We start from the raw sequence: 20017 nt of genomic DNA on the forward strand, positions 1-20017 counted from the left end.
ACTGATGAAAGCAAAGACTTGTTTGTAGTGAGATTCCTCATTCAATCTTCAACAACGAGCTTCAATGCTATTAAGGGTTTGGAGTGTGAGTTCTAAAGCCTCTATACCTAAATCCAAAACCAAATCTCATTCCTCCATTGAACTCTCACACCTCACTTCCTCGTACAACAGAAAAACTCAACGGATAGGATAATATCCATGACGTCACAAGTGGTATTTTTCACATGTCATGAATGTTAGTGTCAACATCTTCCTTGAGAAGGAGGAGGGAATGACCTGCGTTATTTTTAATATTATTTTAAATTTTTTTAAAATATAATTATTATTTTGTAAAAGGAGTTAACCATAAATCTACATGTTGGTATGGCCCTAGTTTATTTGGATTTCGCTCTAAACAAGTAACAACATAAATTATTCAAAAGAATTTAAGTCACTTTAATTTGATTTGATTCATTCCGCAAAATTATTCACCCTTTGAACTGAACTCATTTGAACCCGGTGGGATAAATTGAAAATTACAGAAAAAAAAAGGGGGAAATCTCAATTATATATTTAAAATTAATACATTTAAAGGTTCCAAACATGTTCTACACAACACAATGCGATGTACTCTTAATTATAGCTTTTATCTATTGCCACATAAGAAAATATCTCTCTTAATTATAGCTTTTATCTATTGCCACATAAGAAAATATCTAGTGAGTCACGTGTTGATGTCATGCAAAATATCAGTTCAAATAATGACCATTTTTCTCGTATATTTAACCTTTGGTTTATTTGATTATACGTGGGTGGGAATTTTTTGTCACGAGGTACCACAGCCACAGTTACATGTGAATTTACTTGTATAATAATTTATTGTATTTTTCGGTCAAAAATATATCTAGATGAAACTAATATTCTGCATAAAACGTAATTTATCATGAAAATTACTTCTTTTGTAATTAGTTTTCCACCTAAGTCTTTCACTTCAAGACTATGACAACTTGCGTTAGTAATATTCAATTTTTTATTATATTTGAGACAATTACTTTTATCCCAAAAGACGTTACTATAAAATATATATAATAGTATGATATCATTCTTTAAACCTGCAAAAAATCAACGTGATCTTTACAATAATAGGAGGTGTTCTATGCTATTATGTTCCTAATCACTAGAATTCTATTAAAAACCCCTATACTTTTTCCATAAGAAAAAAAAAAAGATGCAGAAACAGTTCTTTAGATAACCTGCAAAATCTGAGGACAAATGATTAATTAAATGTGGTAAGAACAAACAATGGTTTAACTAATTAACTAATATGTGGTTGTTGACAAGAGATGAAGATAATAGAAGGGTGAAGTGGAAAATAATTTTTTTTTTTTTGGTATAAGCCGAAAACATAGACTCAGACATACAACAGAGAGTGTAGGAATACATCATGTGACAGCAATCCACTAATCTCCCCTCATCATACAATACAAGCAAATAAGAGGGGCCAAAAATTAGAAGCGCCTTTGCTGCTCTAGGCACACATGAACCTAGAAATCGTTAGTACATAGACATGGCTCTTCAATTCACATTCTGCACCTTCATCATTACATTTAAATACCCCAATCCACACTAACTTCTCCCCCAACCCCTATTTTTCTTCTTTTTTTTTGTCTTTTTTTTCAACTGTGTACTGTTTTCCTTCACATGGTGATGACTAACAAGTTGGATTCAAGACAACCAACACAGTCTATCCTCTGACTCAACCATACATGATGAACAGCAGCAAGTTGGTTGGTGTTCAGGTGTCTGTCTGTTCAGTCATTTGTAGCATCGAAGCTACCCATGGCATTTGCTTTCTTCTTCTCTCTCCAATTCTCGCCCCAGACTTTTGCTTCGGCCACCGCACGCTCTCGGTCCAGGTCGCGGTTCCATGGAGTCTCTCTGGCTCTTGCAGTATTTACAGGGCTGTCTCTCTGAGACTCCTGCCTTTCATAATCATCCAATCCCCATTTCCTCCCTGAGCCACCACCCGTGTCCATCCTGCTGCCTAACTCTGTCCCAATGCTTGCATCCCTGCTGTCTCTCTTCCTGAAGTCTGGGGAGTTTCGGTGCGTGGAAGGGGAGCCGAGGCGCCGGTCAGGGCTGTCCACGCCGTCGGCCAGGCTCCTTCTGTCATCCCTCATCCTAGGTGTTGAGGGGCCAACCCTGTTGGATTGGTTGGCTGCATTTGGATCATATGTCTGTGAGGCCAGATATGTGAGAGCAGTCACCACATCCCCAATCAGAGGCCTTGTAGCAGCTTGCTCCTGCAGACACATTGCAGCAACTGCAAGTGCTTGATACAGTCCTCGCATCGGGTAACGGCCTTGAAGTAGAGGGTCAGCCATTTTCGGGAATTTCCGACGGTCCTTGAAGAGAGGCCGTGCCTACAAAGTTTCATATCCCAAGAATATGAAGACAAATGATTGTAAGTTTGTTGTGTTAATTTAGAAGTGAATCAAAATGTGAACATACAAACTGGTTTACATCATGTATGTGTGACTTGGGAGAAATGATAGCAACACACTATTTATAATTCAGTGGAATGTATTGGAAATTAAAGAAACTGGTGGGTGTTGCTTCTCATGTAGTGATCTCCATTCATGATTTTGTAGTTTTCAATAAGCTTTTACCAACAGTAGAGTGCATTAAAAGAAGGATGATAGATCGAGAGTGTTGTGAGCATTTCTTATGGCCCAAAACCACAAGGATGATAAGATGTGAATACTCACCCATGCAACAAGATTGTGCTCTCCATGCGCACGTGTATTGTCAATAGCCTTGCGCCCAGTAATAAGTTCAAGGAACACAACTCCAAAACTGTAGACATCAGATTTCAGAGTTAGTTGACCGGTCATGGCATATTCCGGAGCACAGTAGCCGTATGTTCCCATTACTCGTGTTGATACATGAGTCTTGTCGCCCACCGGACCAAGTTTTGCCAGCCCAAAATCCGACAACTTGGGATGGTAACCCTCGTCTAGGAGGATGTTGGATGATTTTAAGTCTCTATATATCACTGGCGGATTTGCCTTGTCATGCAAATATTCCAATCCCTTTGCAGCTCCAGCTGCTATCTTCATCCTAGTGTTCCAGTCCAGAGGCTCCTTGTCAGGAGGAAGATCTGGAAAAGGGAGTCAGAGTAAGAAATTTCTTACGTACAATATTACGAGAAAACACTTGAACAAGCTTATGCGTAGTAAGATAAGTCGAAATAAAGTTAGAAAAGCTCTTCAACATGCACCGTAATTTGCAACAATTTTAACATCCAAATAATTTTTTAGCTTTATTTATCTTTAACCAATTGGAAAAGTATTCAAGCAAAAAAATGAAATTAAATTACCACGTATTGTAGAATATTTATGTCTGAGCTAATCCGATTACTACAAAGAAGATTGATTGAATGAAAACGATTGATCAAATTGACTGCAGAATACAAATACCATCCTAAATCATCTAGTGTTGCAAGACCAAGCCCCCAGCCAAGTTCAATGATACCATTATTGATGCCAAATTCAACTAAAAACCTCATTACTCCTACAGTTCTACATTGGAATTTAAGATTCTGCTTCGAACTTCTATAACTAGCACCACTACATCATGAATTCTACACCAACAATTCATCAAAGATTTTTCCTTTGCAATGAGAAAATCATAAAGCACGAGTCTAAACGGTTTTCCAACTTCAATAACCATCTACAAATTAAAGCTTTTGCTAATTATAAACAAAAAGATATCTATTTAGCCATAAGCATGCTGGTCTATGCAAAACACTCCCATACCCAAAGGGTGTCACCACACCTTGCGGTATAACCCCAAAACTACGAAAGGCCACTAACTGTCAGCCTATGCAAACTTGTGCATCCCATGGAGCTAGAAAGCTAGAGGCAAAAAATGGAAGTCTAACACGGATTATTCAGAAACCTTTTTGTAAAAATTCCCAGAATCCTCAAACTCAACTCAACCTAATAGTAAATTATTAGTTACAACCATAATTCTTATTGTCTTAGTCAAAAAGTATAAAGAAACATTATGTCAATTCTGAATGTGGTATATGAAGAGGCAACGGAAAATTTGTGCATGAAAGTATTCTCCCTTCACTCCCCTTTCTATGATAAACTGATAAACAAAAGTAATATACTTCCATTTGAGACCAAGCACTTCAATCTGCAAGTAAGAAATTTAACTTCTACCATAGATTTAGATCATTATTTTCCAAAACATCGAAAGGGTACCCTAATATAAGTGGTAGATTTTAAGGGCTATATTTAGTTAGAATATTTTGAAGAAACAATCATTTTTTTTGCCAACTTCCTGAGAAAACTTGTGAAAGAAAAGGTTAATTCTCCACAAAACAAGGAGCTATTCCAAAACATGTGCACATAACCATTGCCATGTGGTTTTTGGAAAATAATCTGTAAAATTAATTTATATCTCATCACCTAAATAAACAAAGTGAAAAGGATAAAAATCCAACAGAAATGAGTGATCAATACTTAACAGTAAAAAACGATACATGTTTTCTCTTTGAAGGTAATACCAAGTCAAAAGTAGTAAAAGAATTATGTGATAAAAATGGAATTTGGTTCATTTAACAGATTTCAACAACTGTCAGAACTTACATCATGATTTTGCAAATACAACCATTAACAATATTCCCAAGTCATATATCAAAAAGTATCAACACTAGTGATTCACTAAAACATATTCATGGTAGTTCTTGAAACTTAGATGTCCGCCCAATCTTACAGTAACAGTTAACTGCTCATGCATTTGAACAATGCAACATCATGTAAACATGAAACAATTTTCAAACAGTATATGTATAAGGCAATAAAAAGAATAGCATCCACCACACAATAGTTTAAGGTACCTATTGATAATCTATGATCTTTATAGGGAGATTCTATCATTCAATTGGAAACTATGATGTTTTTTCAAAGATACATGATCTCCTCACATACTACACACTTTCACTAGCTAAAGTAGAAGATAAACTGTTAGGTACCAAGAATAGGAATGGGAAAAGAAGAAATATTTTTGGAATTGAATGGGAAAAAAAACATAAAATAGGATGTCTCAACTGGTTTTCCTTCATACAGTTTCTCCATTCACAAAAGAGCAAAAGCTCAATCTACAAATCATGCAAGATGGAATATAATGTCCCCCTGTTACCTCCTCCTCCTATTTATTTACCTCTTATAATCCATCTAACGGACTAGCCCTTCAACTCACAAATTACAGTAACTTTCCTAACTCCTAATATAAATTGATTTGTATCTCTCTCTCTCTCTTTTTCAAAGCCTCTAGAATAATGTATTTTATTCCTTGAAGTTTGAACCATGTGATAACAATCTTATTTATTTTCTCCCTGTTTTGTATCACATACAGTTCCCCCCCATTTTAATTAGAAACAACACAGACATTGTTGGAAGTCCCACATCGACTAGAGATAAGGCCAATTCATAGTTTATAATTGGGTGCAAACCTCACCCTACAAGCCGGTTTTGTGGGGTTGAGTTAGGCTTAAAGTCCACTATTAACATGGTATTAGAGCCATGGTTAGAGCCTATCCTAGCGAGTTCTAAGTGGGCACTCTATTCTTCTCTTCCACCCACTAGTCCCACATCGACTAGAGATAAGGTCAATTCATAGTTTATAATTGGGTGCAAACCTCACCCTACAAGCCGGTTTTGTGGGGTTGAGTTAGGCTTAAAGTCCATTAACAGACATAATTCTTTTGTTTGATAACAGTGATTTTAAAACCATAGAATGAACGAAATTTCCAATTCAACAAAGAATCCTACAATTACCTACTTTCTTGACATTTAAAAGATTGAACCAAGTTGAAATATAAAATGCAATAGTTTTATGATACGAAAGCATAATAGTTCAGGAAGCAATGGCAACAGTTCAAAAAGAATACAATCTGACCGTGTAAATGATCCTCCAAAGACCCCAGTGGCATAAATTCATAAACAAGCAGCCGCTGATCACCATCTGCACAATAACCAATTAAGTTCACAAGATTGGGATGATGTAAGAGACTGAGCATGAGAACTTCCACCAAAAATTCTCGATTTCCTTGGAGACCATTTCGGTCTAGCTGTTTTACAGCAACTACCTGCAAAGAGAATTATTTCATTATTTCATCAACAAAAATTCAGACAGAGGCAGAGTTATAGTAACAGTGCAAAAATCAAATGGAAAACCGACAGTGGACAGGCAAATTTTGAAAGCTGCACATGCAAATTGAAAAATAATAAAACTTTTCTACAAGAAAGCCATTATGCTGAGCTTCAGTATCTGTTAATGTTAATAGCAGATGTCACAACTTACTTGTCCTGTGCTCTCGAGACGACCTTTGTAAACACGTCCAAAACCCCCTTCGCCTAGTAAACATTCTGGCCTAAAATTCTTTGTAGCAGCTGCAAGCTCTCGGAATGTAAATGTTTGTGCAGCAATATGGGCTGTTGGGCCATCCTTTGGAACCGGTGCTTCCTTCTTAGCATCTGCGCCACTTCGTGATGATTTCGATTTATCTGAATAGATAATCAAAGATAAGATCGAGAAGCAACAGAAGAACATCTGGCATACTAGAGAATAAAAATATGTACTGAAGAATGATATCACTGCATCATACTGCTAAACTTATAATTACATGTAACACTTAAACCCAGCTTGAGTTTCACGGGTTTAAGTTTAAATTGCACAATGACAAGGTCTCGTTCGTTAAATCATGTACCAGATCCTGCCATCAGTTAGAATGTTATTCAACTAGTTCTGACAATCCCAATTGTCCAGCAGCACAAATGCCAAGGTAAAGTTTTCAGTACCTATCTTCTGAATGAACTAAATTTTTCTTCAGACAAGGGCATTCTATACAAATCATCTAGACTAAATTTCTATAAAAGCTACCAGACTACCACATTGAACAATCTACAGAAAATGCAGCAATTGGACTGGACCCGGCATCTGCCTCGCGTCCCAGAATTGTCAAAAGGGCAAAACGAAAACCTTATGAAACAATGTGATATACTTGTCATATCCAAAGGCAAGGGCGGATCCCCAAAGATGTAACAAAAAGCCTTTGGTAGGAACAAAATTGAATTAAGTGAAGCTAAAACATATCCACTGGCAAGAAATCACTTCAGTGACTACAGCAGTACGAGCACAACCTCGGATGAACCAGATCAAAGCAACGAATGAGATGGATTGAAGAAGATGGGCAGAAAAGGCAAGAAAAGGTACAGAAAAGGGGAAATTGAGGAGAATTGAAGCAAGGCAGGGAAGTAGTGGTTCAATCAAAGAGGCAACAGAAGTCTGAGAAGAAAAGTCGGAAAATTAGGAGCCAAACCTGTGTTTGCCCTGCTGGGGTGATGAGACTGAGGAACAAGAGAAGCAGCTTCCTTAAAAGAAGAATCCTTGTTGGGCACCTCCTTGACCCTCACCCCACCACTGTCCTCCTTGTTGGATGATCCAAAACAAGGAAAACACCCACCCATATCAAATCCAAGCAAATCAAAGCCACCCCTTACAAAACCCACCAAGGAATAATGCCTTTCATAACAACAAACCCCTCAAAATCCTACAACACAGTTCAACTCACACTCACACCCACACAAGACCAATCTCAGAAATCGCCACCAAACACTTCCCTTTTCCGCTTCTACAACTCACAGTGGATGCCTCAGAACGTGATCCTCATCGACACCAACTTGCCCCAGAAAGCAGATCAACCAATCGAAGAAACTGGTGAGGTGAAACACAGCACAAGGTAAAGGAAGAATAATAAATAATAAATAACTAAAATAAAAAACAAATATTTATATATCTGTGTGTATGATATTATAATAAATAAGAAATAAAAGTGTAAGGGGAATTTCAAATTTGGAAATTTGAAGTGGAAATGGAAAATTGTAATTGGGATGGTAATTACTAATTAGGGAACACAGTTGCAACTCAACAATTGCGTTACACAATCTCTATTACGAGGTTGTCATTGGATTTTCGGTGTTGCTACGAAGTTTCACTTTCACCCTGCAACTCTCAATAATTACAAACATGTACATGTACATTTGTAGTTTTTAATAATCATCATCGCGGTCGGGAAGTGGGTCCCACCCTTACCATGTGTGATGGGCGTTGCTAACACATGTTGAACTCCTCCAGCAACGACATACATCTTTGATTTTTCTTTGTGTGTTATTAAATTTTTAATTTTGACATTAGTTTTCATAATCTTTTTCTTAATCTGTTTCTGGGTTTTAAACTAAAATTACTTATGCACGTTCTTATGTTTGAATTCTTAACTATAAAAAACAACTGTTCTCCAAATTTTGTTCAAAGAAGAAGGCAGTGAGGAGAGAGAAAACGGATGGGGGCAACATGTAATGGGTTTATCTACCCACTACCACAAAATTGTACTATTCCAACGAGTATTTTGATAAATTGTACTAAATTTTTTAAATTGAAAAAAAAATCAAAGAAATAATAAACTAAAAGAAATATTATATGTGTATGTATTGGAAATTCAAATTAACATTTTTGGATTTAAAATTTATCAGCGAATTTTTAATAAGCTCCTGTGGAAATATAACGGGATGGAAAATCTCACTGATGTTGGTAAAACAATTTCTTACTGTAATTAATCATTAATAGTTAATGGATATTTTACACCGGTAATATAACATGTAAAAGAGAGTATTTTAGATTATCTCTTTCAAATATGGAAGGAATCAAATTGAGTAGTAGTTAATTTGGACCAACAGTATCCATTCTATAATAGTCAAATGTGAAGAATATTCAAGGTATAACTTAATGTAGATATAAAATATAATTAAAATACGTGGACCTAGTATAAATAAAATAATGTATTCATATATGGAAAAATAATAATATCGAGCCTTTTAACTCGTCATAGGTTATCATTAATAATAATTCAAAACGTGTTTTTATATATTTTATCTATACAAACCTTTTTTGTTGTTCTAAAAACAAAAGGTCTAATTAGATTTTTTTTTTAGTTAACACATTTACTCTCCTTTTTTTTATTTTTTCTAAGTGATGTGCGTATAATATATGAACCTAAAACTATAATCTTTTTTACTCTTACATACGCGAACCAAACTAATTCATGATACATGTGCTCTTTCAAGAAATAAAATATTTTGTCAAGATCGAAATATATATATATATATATATATATATATATATATATATATATATATATATATATATATATATATATATATATATATATATATATATATGGGCTGAGACATCCTCTTACATTTTCCTTTTTAGGATTAATGTTTCATTTATATAAACTCTGACAAATGAAAATGTTAATTTAATAACTCTTGATTATGGTTATAAACAAATGCATTTTATGTGTCACACATTTCGTAATATATTTTTTTATAATACTTGTTACAATAGAGTAATTAAAGAAAGATGTGATATCATTCATGGTATACTATAAAATAAACAAGGAAACTAAATTCATTGAAGAATATTTTAATATAACATCTAACTATTAATTTTGTGAAGGACTATATAAATTATACTAGTTTGTCTTTCTGATTTTTTTTAATGTTTTTTTCTTTTTGTTAAAATCCTTAGTGAGTTGTTGACCCGTCCTTTTGTGTAGGTTTGAAATGGTGAATTGATGCTGAGCATGAATTTGTGGGCACAGCATTAATTAAGAAATAAAATTAAGAATTGGTTTTTTAATTGAGAGGTTTTGGTGACCTAATTTGTTTGAGTTTGGTGTTTAATCCTTCTTGTTTTGTTTACGCGTATTGCATTACGAGTTACACGTGAATCACGGAGTTGCTTACTTAACATGGCTAGCGGTGAATTTCACAAATATAACTGTTTCCTTCTCATCGATATTATAAATCATTTTAATTTTTATAAATAATTCAGTATCATTATTTATTTAATACAAAAGTTTCCACATTTGAAAACATTTTTATATATAATTAGTTTATAATATCGTAAACCTTAATTTAGTCTCTTGTTATCTATTTAACTATATAAACCATTATTTGTAAAACTGGAAAAATACACCAAAATAGATATATTTTTTAGTAGATGTAAAATAGTAAGACATTTGTAGATTTTCATATCTTTTTTTTTAATTTTCAGATACATTTTACTGATTTGATTAATGAATTAAAATTAAAAATATAATTTTTGTAACCTTTTTTAGTTTCAAAATTATTCATTAATCAAATTTAAAAACTTTCAGAAAGTGTTTACCTCAAATCTAAGAAACCATAAAAAGTAAAAAAGAAAAAAGAAATTTAAAAAGTAAAAAATCTTAGAAAAAGAGAAGCCACGTACAAATTCATTAATAATAATAATAATATAATGTAATATTGAGTTAGATTAATTAAACCAAATTACACTTAACTCGATTATAATAAAGTCAGTGAAAATGAATTGAAATTAATTTGATGAACTAACTGAATCAATCAACACTAGCATGGAAGCCAATTTGATTATTTTATTATAATTTGCTTCCACTTCTGATTAGAACAATTAAAGAATCAAAAGTACAAGCTACCAATATTTTAATCACTATATTCATCTAGATAGAGAGAGGTTGTTGTTATTCACCACATAGAATAACTTTTTCAATAAAATATCTCATTTTCAAGGGGAAACATATGGTTAATTTGACATAACTTTAGTCATTTGAAACATGTTTAGATGAATTAATTAAATATTTTTGTTACGAATGTGCTTGTTTAATATATGAAAGATATTATTTATTTTTTATTTTGTATATATTATTATTTTGTTTTGTTTTAGAAATAAATTTGAAGATGAATTAATATAGATCAAGGAGATAAAGAAATAATCATGATGTTGTTTGTTTTAAGTGATGGATATGTAAAAATAAAGATATTTAAAGATAAAATTTATGAAAGTTTTTTAATGATTTGATATAAATAAAAAAATGTTTTAATAAATTAAAACATAAAATTGTAATTTTACTCTTACGATTAAAATTAATATAAAATAAAGTAAAGTTAGTTAAAATTAATTTAAAATAAAATTTGGATAATTAGTCTCTAAATAAAAAAGTTAATAAGAGTAATTATTATTATTATTATGAAAATGACAAATAAAAAATAATTATTTCAGGAAATACATTTATAATTCACACAAATATTCTCATTTTTTAGACGATCATGCTACACGTCTTCTCTCCTTCGTATTTACGACAAATCCATGCAAATTAAGGAGTTAAAATGTGGAAGAATATTTTTTTTATATTTTTTATATATTATTATCTCACAGATACTAATAGAAAAAATCACACGTACTCTTACTTATAATCACGCAATTGCATGAAATCATTTTGAATATATATATATATATATATATATATATATATATATATATATATATATATATATATATATATATATATATATATATATATTACATATATGACATTATATTTCAAAATGATTTCATGCTATGTAATATATATATATATATATATATATATATATATATATATATATATATATATATATAATTCTATCCATTTTATTTATGTTTGTGATTATGTTATATATATGAAAAACCAATAAAATCTTACATGTAAGAATGATTAAATATTTTTGCAATATATCAATTAAAAAGACATAAAATTTGTTTGAAATTAGTCATTAAAAATATTCAATTGTGAGCTTAAAACCAATAATTTAATTATACTGGAACAATCAATTCCATGCTATGCCTTATAATTTTTTTTTTCTAACTGAAATTGTGAGTTGCACATCTTAACTAAAATGTATTATTGTAAAGGGATAACTATAACTAATAGTTGCATAATAAAACACAGATAAATAATATAAATAAAATAAACAGCAAAAAGCCAAAAGGATAAAAAAACACTTTAGCCAAAGAAGATAATGGAGGAGTGAATATAAAGAACAAGAGAGACCAAACAGTGCCTTAACGAAGCCCAATATCATGCCGACATGTTTGCCTGCTACTGTTTTAAAGTCAATTTTGGGCTTTCGTTTTCGAATAATAAATGAAAAAGATTATATCTCTATCATCAATCATCATAAAAAAGAAAAAAAAAACAATATATATATATATATATGATTATGGTAAAAGGGTCTATATTAAAAGAAAATATACAGAGAACTTTCTTGAAAAATATTTAGACCAAAATAGTTCAATTGTAATTTCATTTTTACAGAGGTATTGAAAATAAAGAAAATTTACTTCTAACTTAAAAATCTGGAAAGGTATTGTAACATCCCAAAAATACAGTAAACACCATAAGTAGAATTAATTACATTTAATGATAATCCAAATCAGTCTTAAATTAAACAAGAAACACAGGTTCTGGCCGAACGGCCTTACACGAAGCAAGTTACAAAATAAACAGCGAGATGTACAAAAAGCTAAAATTACCGAACGGTTTACAAAATAGAAATACCGAACGGTTAAGTCAGGAAAGGAAAAAGGGGGTCGTTCTAAGACTACTCGCCAAAATAACTAACTAAACAAATAACCGAACGGACTACTGTTCGGCCTTCACTTCTACATCAACAAGATTCTCTTCCTCTAATATTCCTTCTTCCAGCGTCTCCTCCAGTAACGCATCACCATCTGCTCACATCCACACGGATGATCATTGCAAAGACAAGACGGACGTACATATACAGGACAACACAAAGAAAAACACAGGGTAAGCTTATTTAATTTAATTCAAGTAATAACATGCATTTCTCAACATATCAAATATATTTCAATATACAATTCAATCAATTCCTGATACTAGACTGACTGTCCGGACTGTATGAATTCTGTGTAGCTACGACGTTCGTGCACCCGGTAATATAGTAACTGGAATTTTCATCAGCTACCACCCGAGGTTAGTCCGTCCCGTCCAAGTTACATTTATGGACTAGGACCTCCTGCCGTTCCCACACATGACATACTTCCCTCTACTTGAGGACGAGCACTCACGGAACATCAGGATGAACCGCCAGCTAAGCTTTGTCCACATTCATACTTTACAAATCTCAACTTTCATCCAAGAGTCGTTCCTCCCTGGAACGCTCGTTCAACATCAACACCTGTTTATTCATCTCATAAACTGTTTATCATTTATATTCTTTCAATTTAATATCATTTTCGTCATCCATTTCAAGTGCATAAAATAACGAACGTTCAGCCCTCTTCATAACGAGGACGAACGTTAGGAACGAGACCGAGAAATCCCCCGTTCCAGAATAGAATAAAACCGATTACAGTGAACACCGTATATGACGGACGTCATTTACCACTTGAGTCAATGAATGAACTGACTCTCGGAAGTTCAGATCAATACTCAACGAATAGTTTAAGTACAGAGGCTCTAGGCCGGATCCAATGGAGACATGCCCCTCAAAACGATTAAAGAACTATACTTAGAATGATTCGATTACCGAAAATCGACTGCCAGTCAATGACCGAACACGGTAAAAGGATTTACTGAATTTGAACGAACGCTATTTTCCACAAGTTTAATAATTAAAGACGAATACGAGCGTTCGGTGTAAGACCGAGCGCCACTCATGACGAACGCTTTGGGTCGAACCCATCACTGATTTGAACTCGTGCTAAAATATTAATATTTATAAATATAATACGGGATGGTGAAGAGAGGATTGAAGAATGACTAAGTGTCCAGATACATGTTTACAAGTTTCTCAATTCCTCACATAGCACTCAGGCAACCTACGTTTGGCCGAACGCTCAAACGTAGAACTATTATAAAAGGGCGTTCGTTCACAACTAGAATTCTTTCCAAATGAAAGAATTCCATCTCAAAGAAGTTTACTAGTAATCATCGAACGGTCAAGGACTGTTCAATGACGAACGTTCATTATCATAGGGAATTTATTTTCAAAGTTTCATTTACATTAAACTCATTTCTCAATCATAAAATTTCATATCTTCAAATACTCATATCATAGTACATTTCATAATTCTCATGCATCAGCTCATAATCACAACCATATACTAAAAATCAAATATCACAAATTCATGCTTCATAACACTCACAGAACGTCCATACAGTACAATACAAACATACAAATTAAATTGAATAAGCTTCCCTTACCTCTTAAAGGTGGTCGAACTTTCTCAGATATGAGTTAGGGTTCTCCTACTGACAGAGGTCTCAACGTTCTACCACGTTTTCTACCCGCTATAACTAACATAGACCAGAAAATTACTCAGGAAGATAGATTCAACTCAAGCAACCCAAAACCTGGATTTGCATGTTACGGAAAAAGGCACGAATGGAGGAAGGATGGACTTACCAGTTCAGAATCTTAAAATGATCGGTTCCAACGATCGTCCTCTACGCCGTGAGTGCATAACTGGTGCCTGAATGATGATCGGAGAAGAAGAAGAGTGAGTTCTTGTAGAGAGAAGGGGAAGTTTCTAGAGAGAAGTAGGAGAAATGGAAAGTCAGAGTTTTGGAATGGAGAAGGTTCATGCAGAAGAGTGACGCGGATTTCAGAAAGTTCAGTTTTGTTTAAAAACGAACGTCCGTTCTCCTGCTGACACCTGCATCCCACTAACTGATTTTCGGATCCTCGTTTATTGACACCTGGCGTCCGCTCAGAGGGTTTCTAAGTGCGCTTTAATGGTTCTGAGCAGGGTTTTGGGTGTAATAAATGAGATTAGACAGGTGGGTTTGGTTGCTTAATTACGAGGTCTGACAGGTAGTTATCTTTTCATGTTAATTTTTTTGTTGGATTTTCTCTATGTTATCTAAATTTTTTATATGCTTATATTTTTCAATTGACTTTAATACATCTTTTTGTCAACAAAAATCCTATAAACTTTCTCGTAATAACTCCAAAAATATATTTTGTTTTGGTTAAGCTTCAACTGTTTATCGTAGAAAAAAGCTCTTCTAAATCCTTACAATGACTCTTGTTGGCTTTTAACGTGATGATTATGTCATCCACATAAGCTTGTAGCATAGACGGTAAAACCTTATCCATCAACCTCTAGTAGGTTGCTTTTGCATTTATAAGTCTGAAAAACATTACCTTGTAGCAATAATTCACCCTTTCTCTCATGGATATCATTTTGTCTTTATCCCTTGGTTCCATTTGAATTTGATTGTACCCCGAATAGGCATCCATGAAGCTCAACAATCCACATCCAAATGCATTATCCACCGAAACATCAATATTTGACAAAGGGTAAGAATCTTTGGGACATGCAGTGCTTATGTTAGCAAAATCAACAAACATCTTTCTTTATCATCATCACATTGGCCAATCATTCTAGATATTGGATTTCCTTTATATGTCCAACAATTAAGAGCTTCTGAATTTCTCTGTTTTTTGCCCTTTCCTTTTCTTCCCCTAATTTTCGTCATTGTTGAATTTTGCTTTCACCTTTATGTACATATTTAATCGGTGACATAAAAATCGGAATTTATGCCCCACTTATCATTTGAATTTCACACAAAAGATTTAAGGTTATCATTCATCACGACCACTACTTATGACTCGATCTCCTGGTTCATTTATACTCCTACCTTGAATTTCTTCCCTTCCATTTTCACCTATTTCACATCTCTTATTAGTCATGGTCCCTAATCATCATGTACAATTTTGGGATCTAGTTCCAATATATCGGAATTAATCGTCGTAACTATATAATAAGCTATTCACTAAACTTTTAAGATATTCTCATAATATTTTCTTACTACCTCCTAATCTACTTTCCTTATAACCATCCTTTCTTCAGCCATTAGAAACCTCATTTTGAGATGTATAGTTAATACCACTACCTCGAACTTGTGATGAGATGGTCTTCATAGCAATAAGTTATATGAGGAAGGAGCATTTATCACAATGTATCTCATCATAATGGTTTTTGCAACCTGCTTGTCGAAGAAGGTTGTTCGTAGGTCGAAGTACCCCTAAACCTCCAATTGTTCTCCTAAGAATCCCACCAAAACCCTATCAAAAGGACATACTTGGTCCCTAAGAATTTGGAATCCTACAAAACTATCCCAAAACATTACATTTGTCGAGTTTCCCTCATCGATGAGGACTCAGGTACCTTTCTTCCCATCATTACTACAAAAAGAATCATGTTCATGAGGAATAATTCATTTTTAATCTTCTTTGTTAAAAATTGCATTAGGCGTCAACACTGTTAGTTCCTTCTTTTATGTCACCATAATACTCCTAACATACCATTTCCAAGCTGACCTAGTCGCTCCTCCTCCTACAAACCCCTACAATAGTGTTAAAATCCCCTAATATAGGAACCTCATGATGGTCGTCATAAGTCTTTTTCATCCTTCTCATCTACTTTTAGGTATTTGCACAACACTTCCTCATCCATCAGCCGTATAAGTTGATTCATTAATAAATAACAAGCTTTTGTGTCATGTCCTCGTGTCAAGTCGTTACTCTTTGTTAAGGATCTTGTTTGACGACAAAGAGAAATGATGTTTAATGACCTCTTCCTCTTTTAACATGGTTCTACGAGAAGATTTAACAGTTGAACACCCAGACTTTTGTCCCCTTTCTTTCTTCTTTCTCTGGGCAATATATTCTTTTATATATGTATATATATACTTATTTTGAAAATTAGGTTAAAAAACTGAAGAGTTTATTCACAATAGTTACTAATGATTGATTATTATAAGTGGTAATAAATTATTTCAGAAACTATTTCGAAAATTATTTTCTCGTTGTGATAATCGATTACTGACAATGACTTTTAGAAAAATCTAAAATTAATTGTGATAATCCATTATCACAGAGGTTTTTATGAAACATAAAATTTTCCTTGGATGCTCTAATGCTTAGTTTGTGCTTATTGATTCTTGATCTACTAATTTAAATAAAATATACAAATTACAAAACTTCAATAACTAAATTCTCAGGTCTTCAATGTATTTATTGAAACCAAGCATTCTTTAAATCTCCAACATTTCTCCATGAGTCATCATCATCATCAAAACTCTTTACTAAAGCAAGATTCCATCTTATTCTTTTGCTAACATAAACCCTCATGTCTCTGCAGATGCAGTTACTCATGTGGACAAAAGGTCTCCTTAAGACGATAACATGACTCTTATGTTTTTCTTCTCAATTACTAACATTCCAGGTTGACTTGCTCTTGTAAATACTCACATTCTACTTCTGCTTCTTATTAATATCTTTTGTCTTCGGCCTTAACTCATACCCAATTCTTTTATGAAATTTGTTGCATTTTCTCTCTTTTGTTCCTCAATATTTCACATTATATGTTACACGAATTTTTTTTTTACTAAATTGAAATTATAAAACTTCAGTCTTAAAAACAAATTTTTATATCCAAATTAAAAGTAAAATTTTAAAATTACACTTATAAGTAAAAGTAAAATTTATTAAAATTAAAATTAAATCACTTATATACGTTCTAATCCCTTCCCGGTATAAAATAAATGAGTATCTTTTGTTTCTTAATTATGAAATACAGAGGATCAATTCCAGATATATTAATTATTAATTATTAATTTTTTTAATGCGTTTAGTTTATCCATTATAACAATTATTAATGAGATACACACTCATTTTTCACGAAAATGAAAAAAAAACAGTTATCAAAATATAAGTTATATGCAGTGATTAAAAAAAATGTTCTTTAAACTATCTACATTTAACGTCATTAAATATAACCCATGCTTAAACCATTTAACTCTATAGATATTTTTAGAATAATTAAATTAATGAAGAGTTATCTTTCTTGTCGCGATTAAGTAAATTAATACTTTGCTAACATGGTTAATGAATTTTTACATTCTCATAGTTCATGTGAATATTTTGACTCACACGAGCATGTCAAGTAGGATATTTTTTTATTTAAAATAATTTTAATTTTATTATTATAAAAGTTATAGTTTGATTTTAGTCGGTGTGAAATTCAAAAGTTTGAGGTTCAATTCTCGTAAAATTTAAAATTTTAACTTCAATCTCCATAAAATATTATATTTTAGTTTAATTAAAATACATTAAAAAATGAAAATAACATAATATTTATGACCTTATAATATTATTGATAGGAATGGTAATTCAATGAAGATCAAATAATGTATAAAATAAACTGCGTCTTGTTTCCATATGCTATTGAATCTTAAAGAATTAGTTTGAATTAACATAAATACAATATTAACAAAAAATAGGGTCAACGCTATTGAAATAATATTATAAAGACGACTTCATACGCGTCATCAAATATGAACTCGTGCAACTAAAACATTTATTTTTCTTTTGCCTCGTTAGAATTTTACATACAATTTATACACGTTATCCTCTTTTTAGTTAATTATAAATAATAAAATATTTTCTATAGTTAAATCTGAAATAATTTAAAATCATTCAATCCTTTTCATACAAGTAAATTTGAAAACAGTTATTTTTGTAATAATATTAAATGATTTCTCATTTTTAGATATGCCTTCTATACATTTATATATCTTTATTAGATACAAAATGGAAACATGTTTTTTTTTATATCACGAAAAAATCTTATGAAAATATACATATGAAAACTTGTTTCGAATGTTTCCGTGGGAGTGTGAGATGTTAAGGATAATTCTATGAAAACAACAAATTTCTAGAAGGGGGAAACTTGAATAGCAATATGGTGGGTGCCAATAGTAAGGCCCAATTTATTTCACGAAGGAGCCTTGAGAGACATAAGGTCATTTTAATGCTGGGCTAAACCTAAATGAGGCCCGATATAATTTTAATGCAGAAAAAGAATAAATTTATTTTCAGCTATAAAAATTACACAAAATGAGCTAAACAAACCCTTAATTCAAAGCAAATTTATCTGATAAGTCTTCAAGAGTCATTATAATCAGTACTTTATAATGATATTTCATATATAATTAAATAGTGTTACTATGAACAATTTAACTTTTTAATAGAGGTTCAATTTAGAGACAAATATTGAAAAATAAATTGAAAGAAACAGACAAAAATATTAAGTATTCAAGTTATTATAATAAATAAATAATATTATTTTCTTAATCTTTTAAAATTATACACATTAAAATTAATTTAGATACATTCGGAACTCATTTTGTTTAATCCCTTATATACTTATCTTCATGTTTAAAGCTTAAAATTTCATGAATCACTGCCTTCCAAGTTTAAAATAGGCCGGATCACTATAATTTAATCTTGATTACCACGAATAAAGATTCAGAGTTAAATACTAAATTTGTAGAATCCAGATTGAAGTACGAAACCAATAACAAATATTAAAATTAATATTTTATATGAATTTTGATTCTTGAAAAGATTCACACACTCTTAAAACAGAAAAGAAAAACTCTCGGTAGAAAAAATATTTAAATTCTAAAACTCTTTTGTATTGAATATCAAATTTTAGGTTCTTTTATGAAAGTTAATTCTCATCTAAATATAACATGTTTCGATCTTAAATTCGATAAGTGATATGATTGTGAATTATCATAATTGTTGATTTTGAATATTATAGTTTTGTTATTGTTTTGTTTTTAAAGGACATGTATAAAGATGAAATAAAGAATGATTATTTAAACTATTTTAAACCTCAACTCGTAAAAGATGTGAGACTATTAGACATGGGAAAAATATAAATTTTTATCGTGAGATCTAAAAAAAATGATTGGTCATTCTCAATGGACGACTTATTGATGGTTCGATTATGGGTCTCACAGTTAATCCCAATATTATTAATTCAAATTTTTTTATTGACTTGAGTTTTAGATAATCTTTTACAAATGAATCTTTCCTCATTTTTCAATATTCAAGAACACATGTCACTACAAAAATAATTAATTTTAGGAGGGGTTATTTTCCGGCGGTTCTAGAAACCCCGAATAATTCCCGGCGGTTTATAGAAAACCGCCCCTAAATTTTTTTTTTTTTAATTTTATAATACTTACACACCCATATCGCGC

The 20017-nt window shown here is 32.0% G+C and overlaps 1 protein-coding gene across 1 annotated transcript; it reads right to left on the minus strand.

The window, feature by feature from the left end:
* Positions 1-1340: 1340 nt before the first annotated feature.
* On the minus strand, positions 1341-7974 carry LOC108342741 (serine/threonine-protein kinase PBL27). The gene is made up of 6 exons (XM_017580528.2): positions 7955-7974; positions 7373-7767; positions 6355-6557; positions 5950-6139; positions 2748-3139; positions 1341-2402 (listed from the first exon to the last, which is right to left on the minus strand). The coding sequence occupies exons 2-6, from the start codon at positions 7518-7520 to the stop codon at positions 1791-1793; spliced, it is 1545 nt and encodes a 514-aa protein (XP_017436017.1). The 5' UTR covers positions 7521-7767; positions 7955-7974; the 3' UTR covers positions 1341-1790.
* Between the last annotated feature and the right edge of the window lie 12043 nt (positions 7975-20017).

This window comes from Vigna angularis, chromosome 6, assembly GCF_016808095.1.
Source record: "Vigna angularis cultivar LongXiaoDou No.4 chromosome 6, ASM1680809v1, whole genome shotgun sequence".
Classification (NCBI taxonomy): domain Eukaryota; kingdom Viridiplantae; phylum Streptophyta; class Magnoliopsida; order Fabales; family Fabaceae; genus Vigna; species Vigna angularis.

What these genes read in the sequence shown, in the direction of transcription:
- LOC108342741 (XM_017580528.2), bottom strand. Translation starts at nt 7,520, where the DNA reads ATGGGTGGGTGTTTTCCTTGTTTTGGATCATCCAACAAGGAGGACAGT. An exon ending in TTTGGAGGATCATTTACACG is followed by an intron (nt 3,140 to 5,949) that starts GTCAGATTGTAT and finishes TCCCTTTTCCAG; the next exon opens with ATCTTCCTCCTGACAAGGAG. An exon ending in AGCACAATCTTGTTGCATGG is followed by an intron (nt 2,403 to 2,747) that starts GTGAGTATTCAC and finishes GAAACTTTGTAG; the next exon opens with GCACGGCCTCTCTTCAAGGA.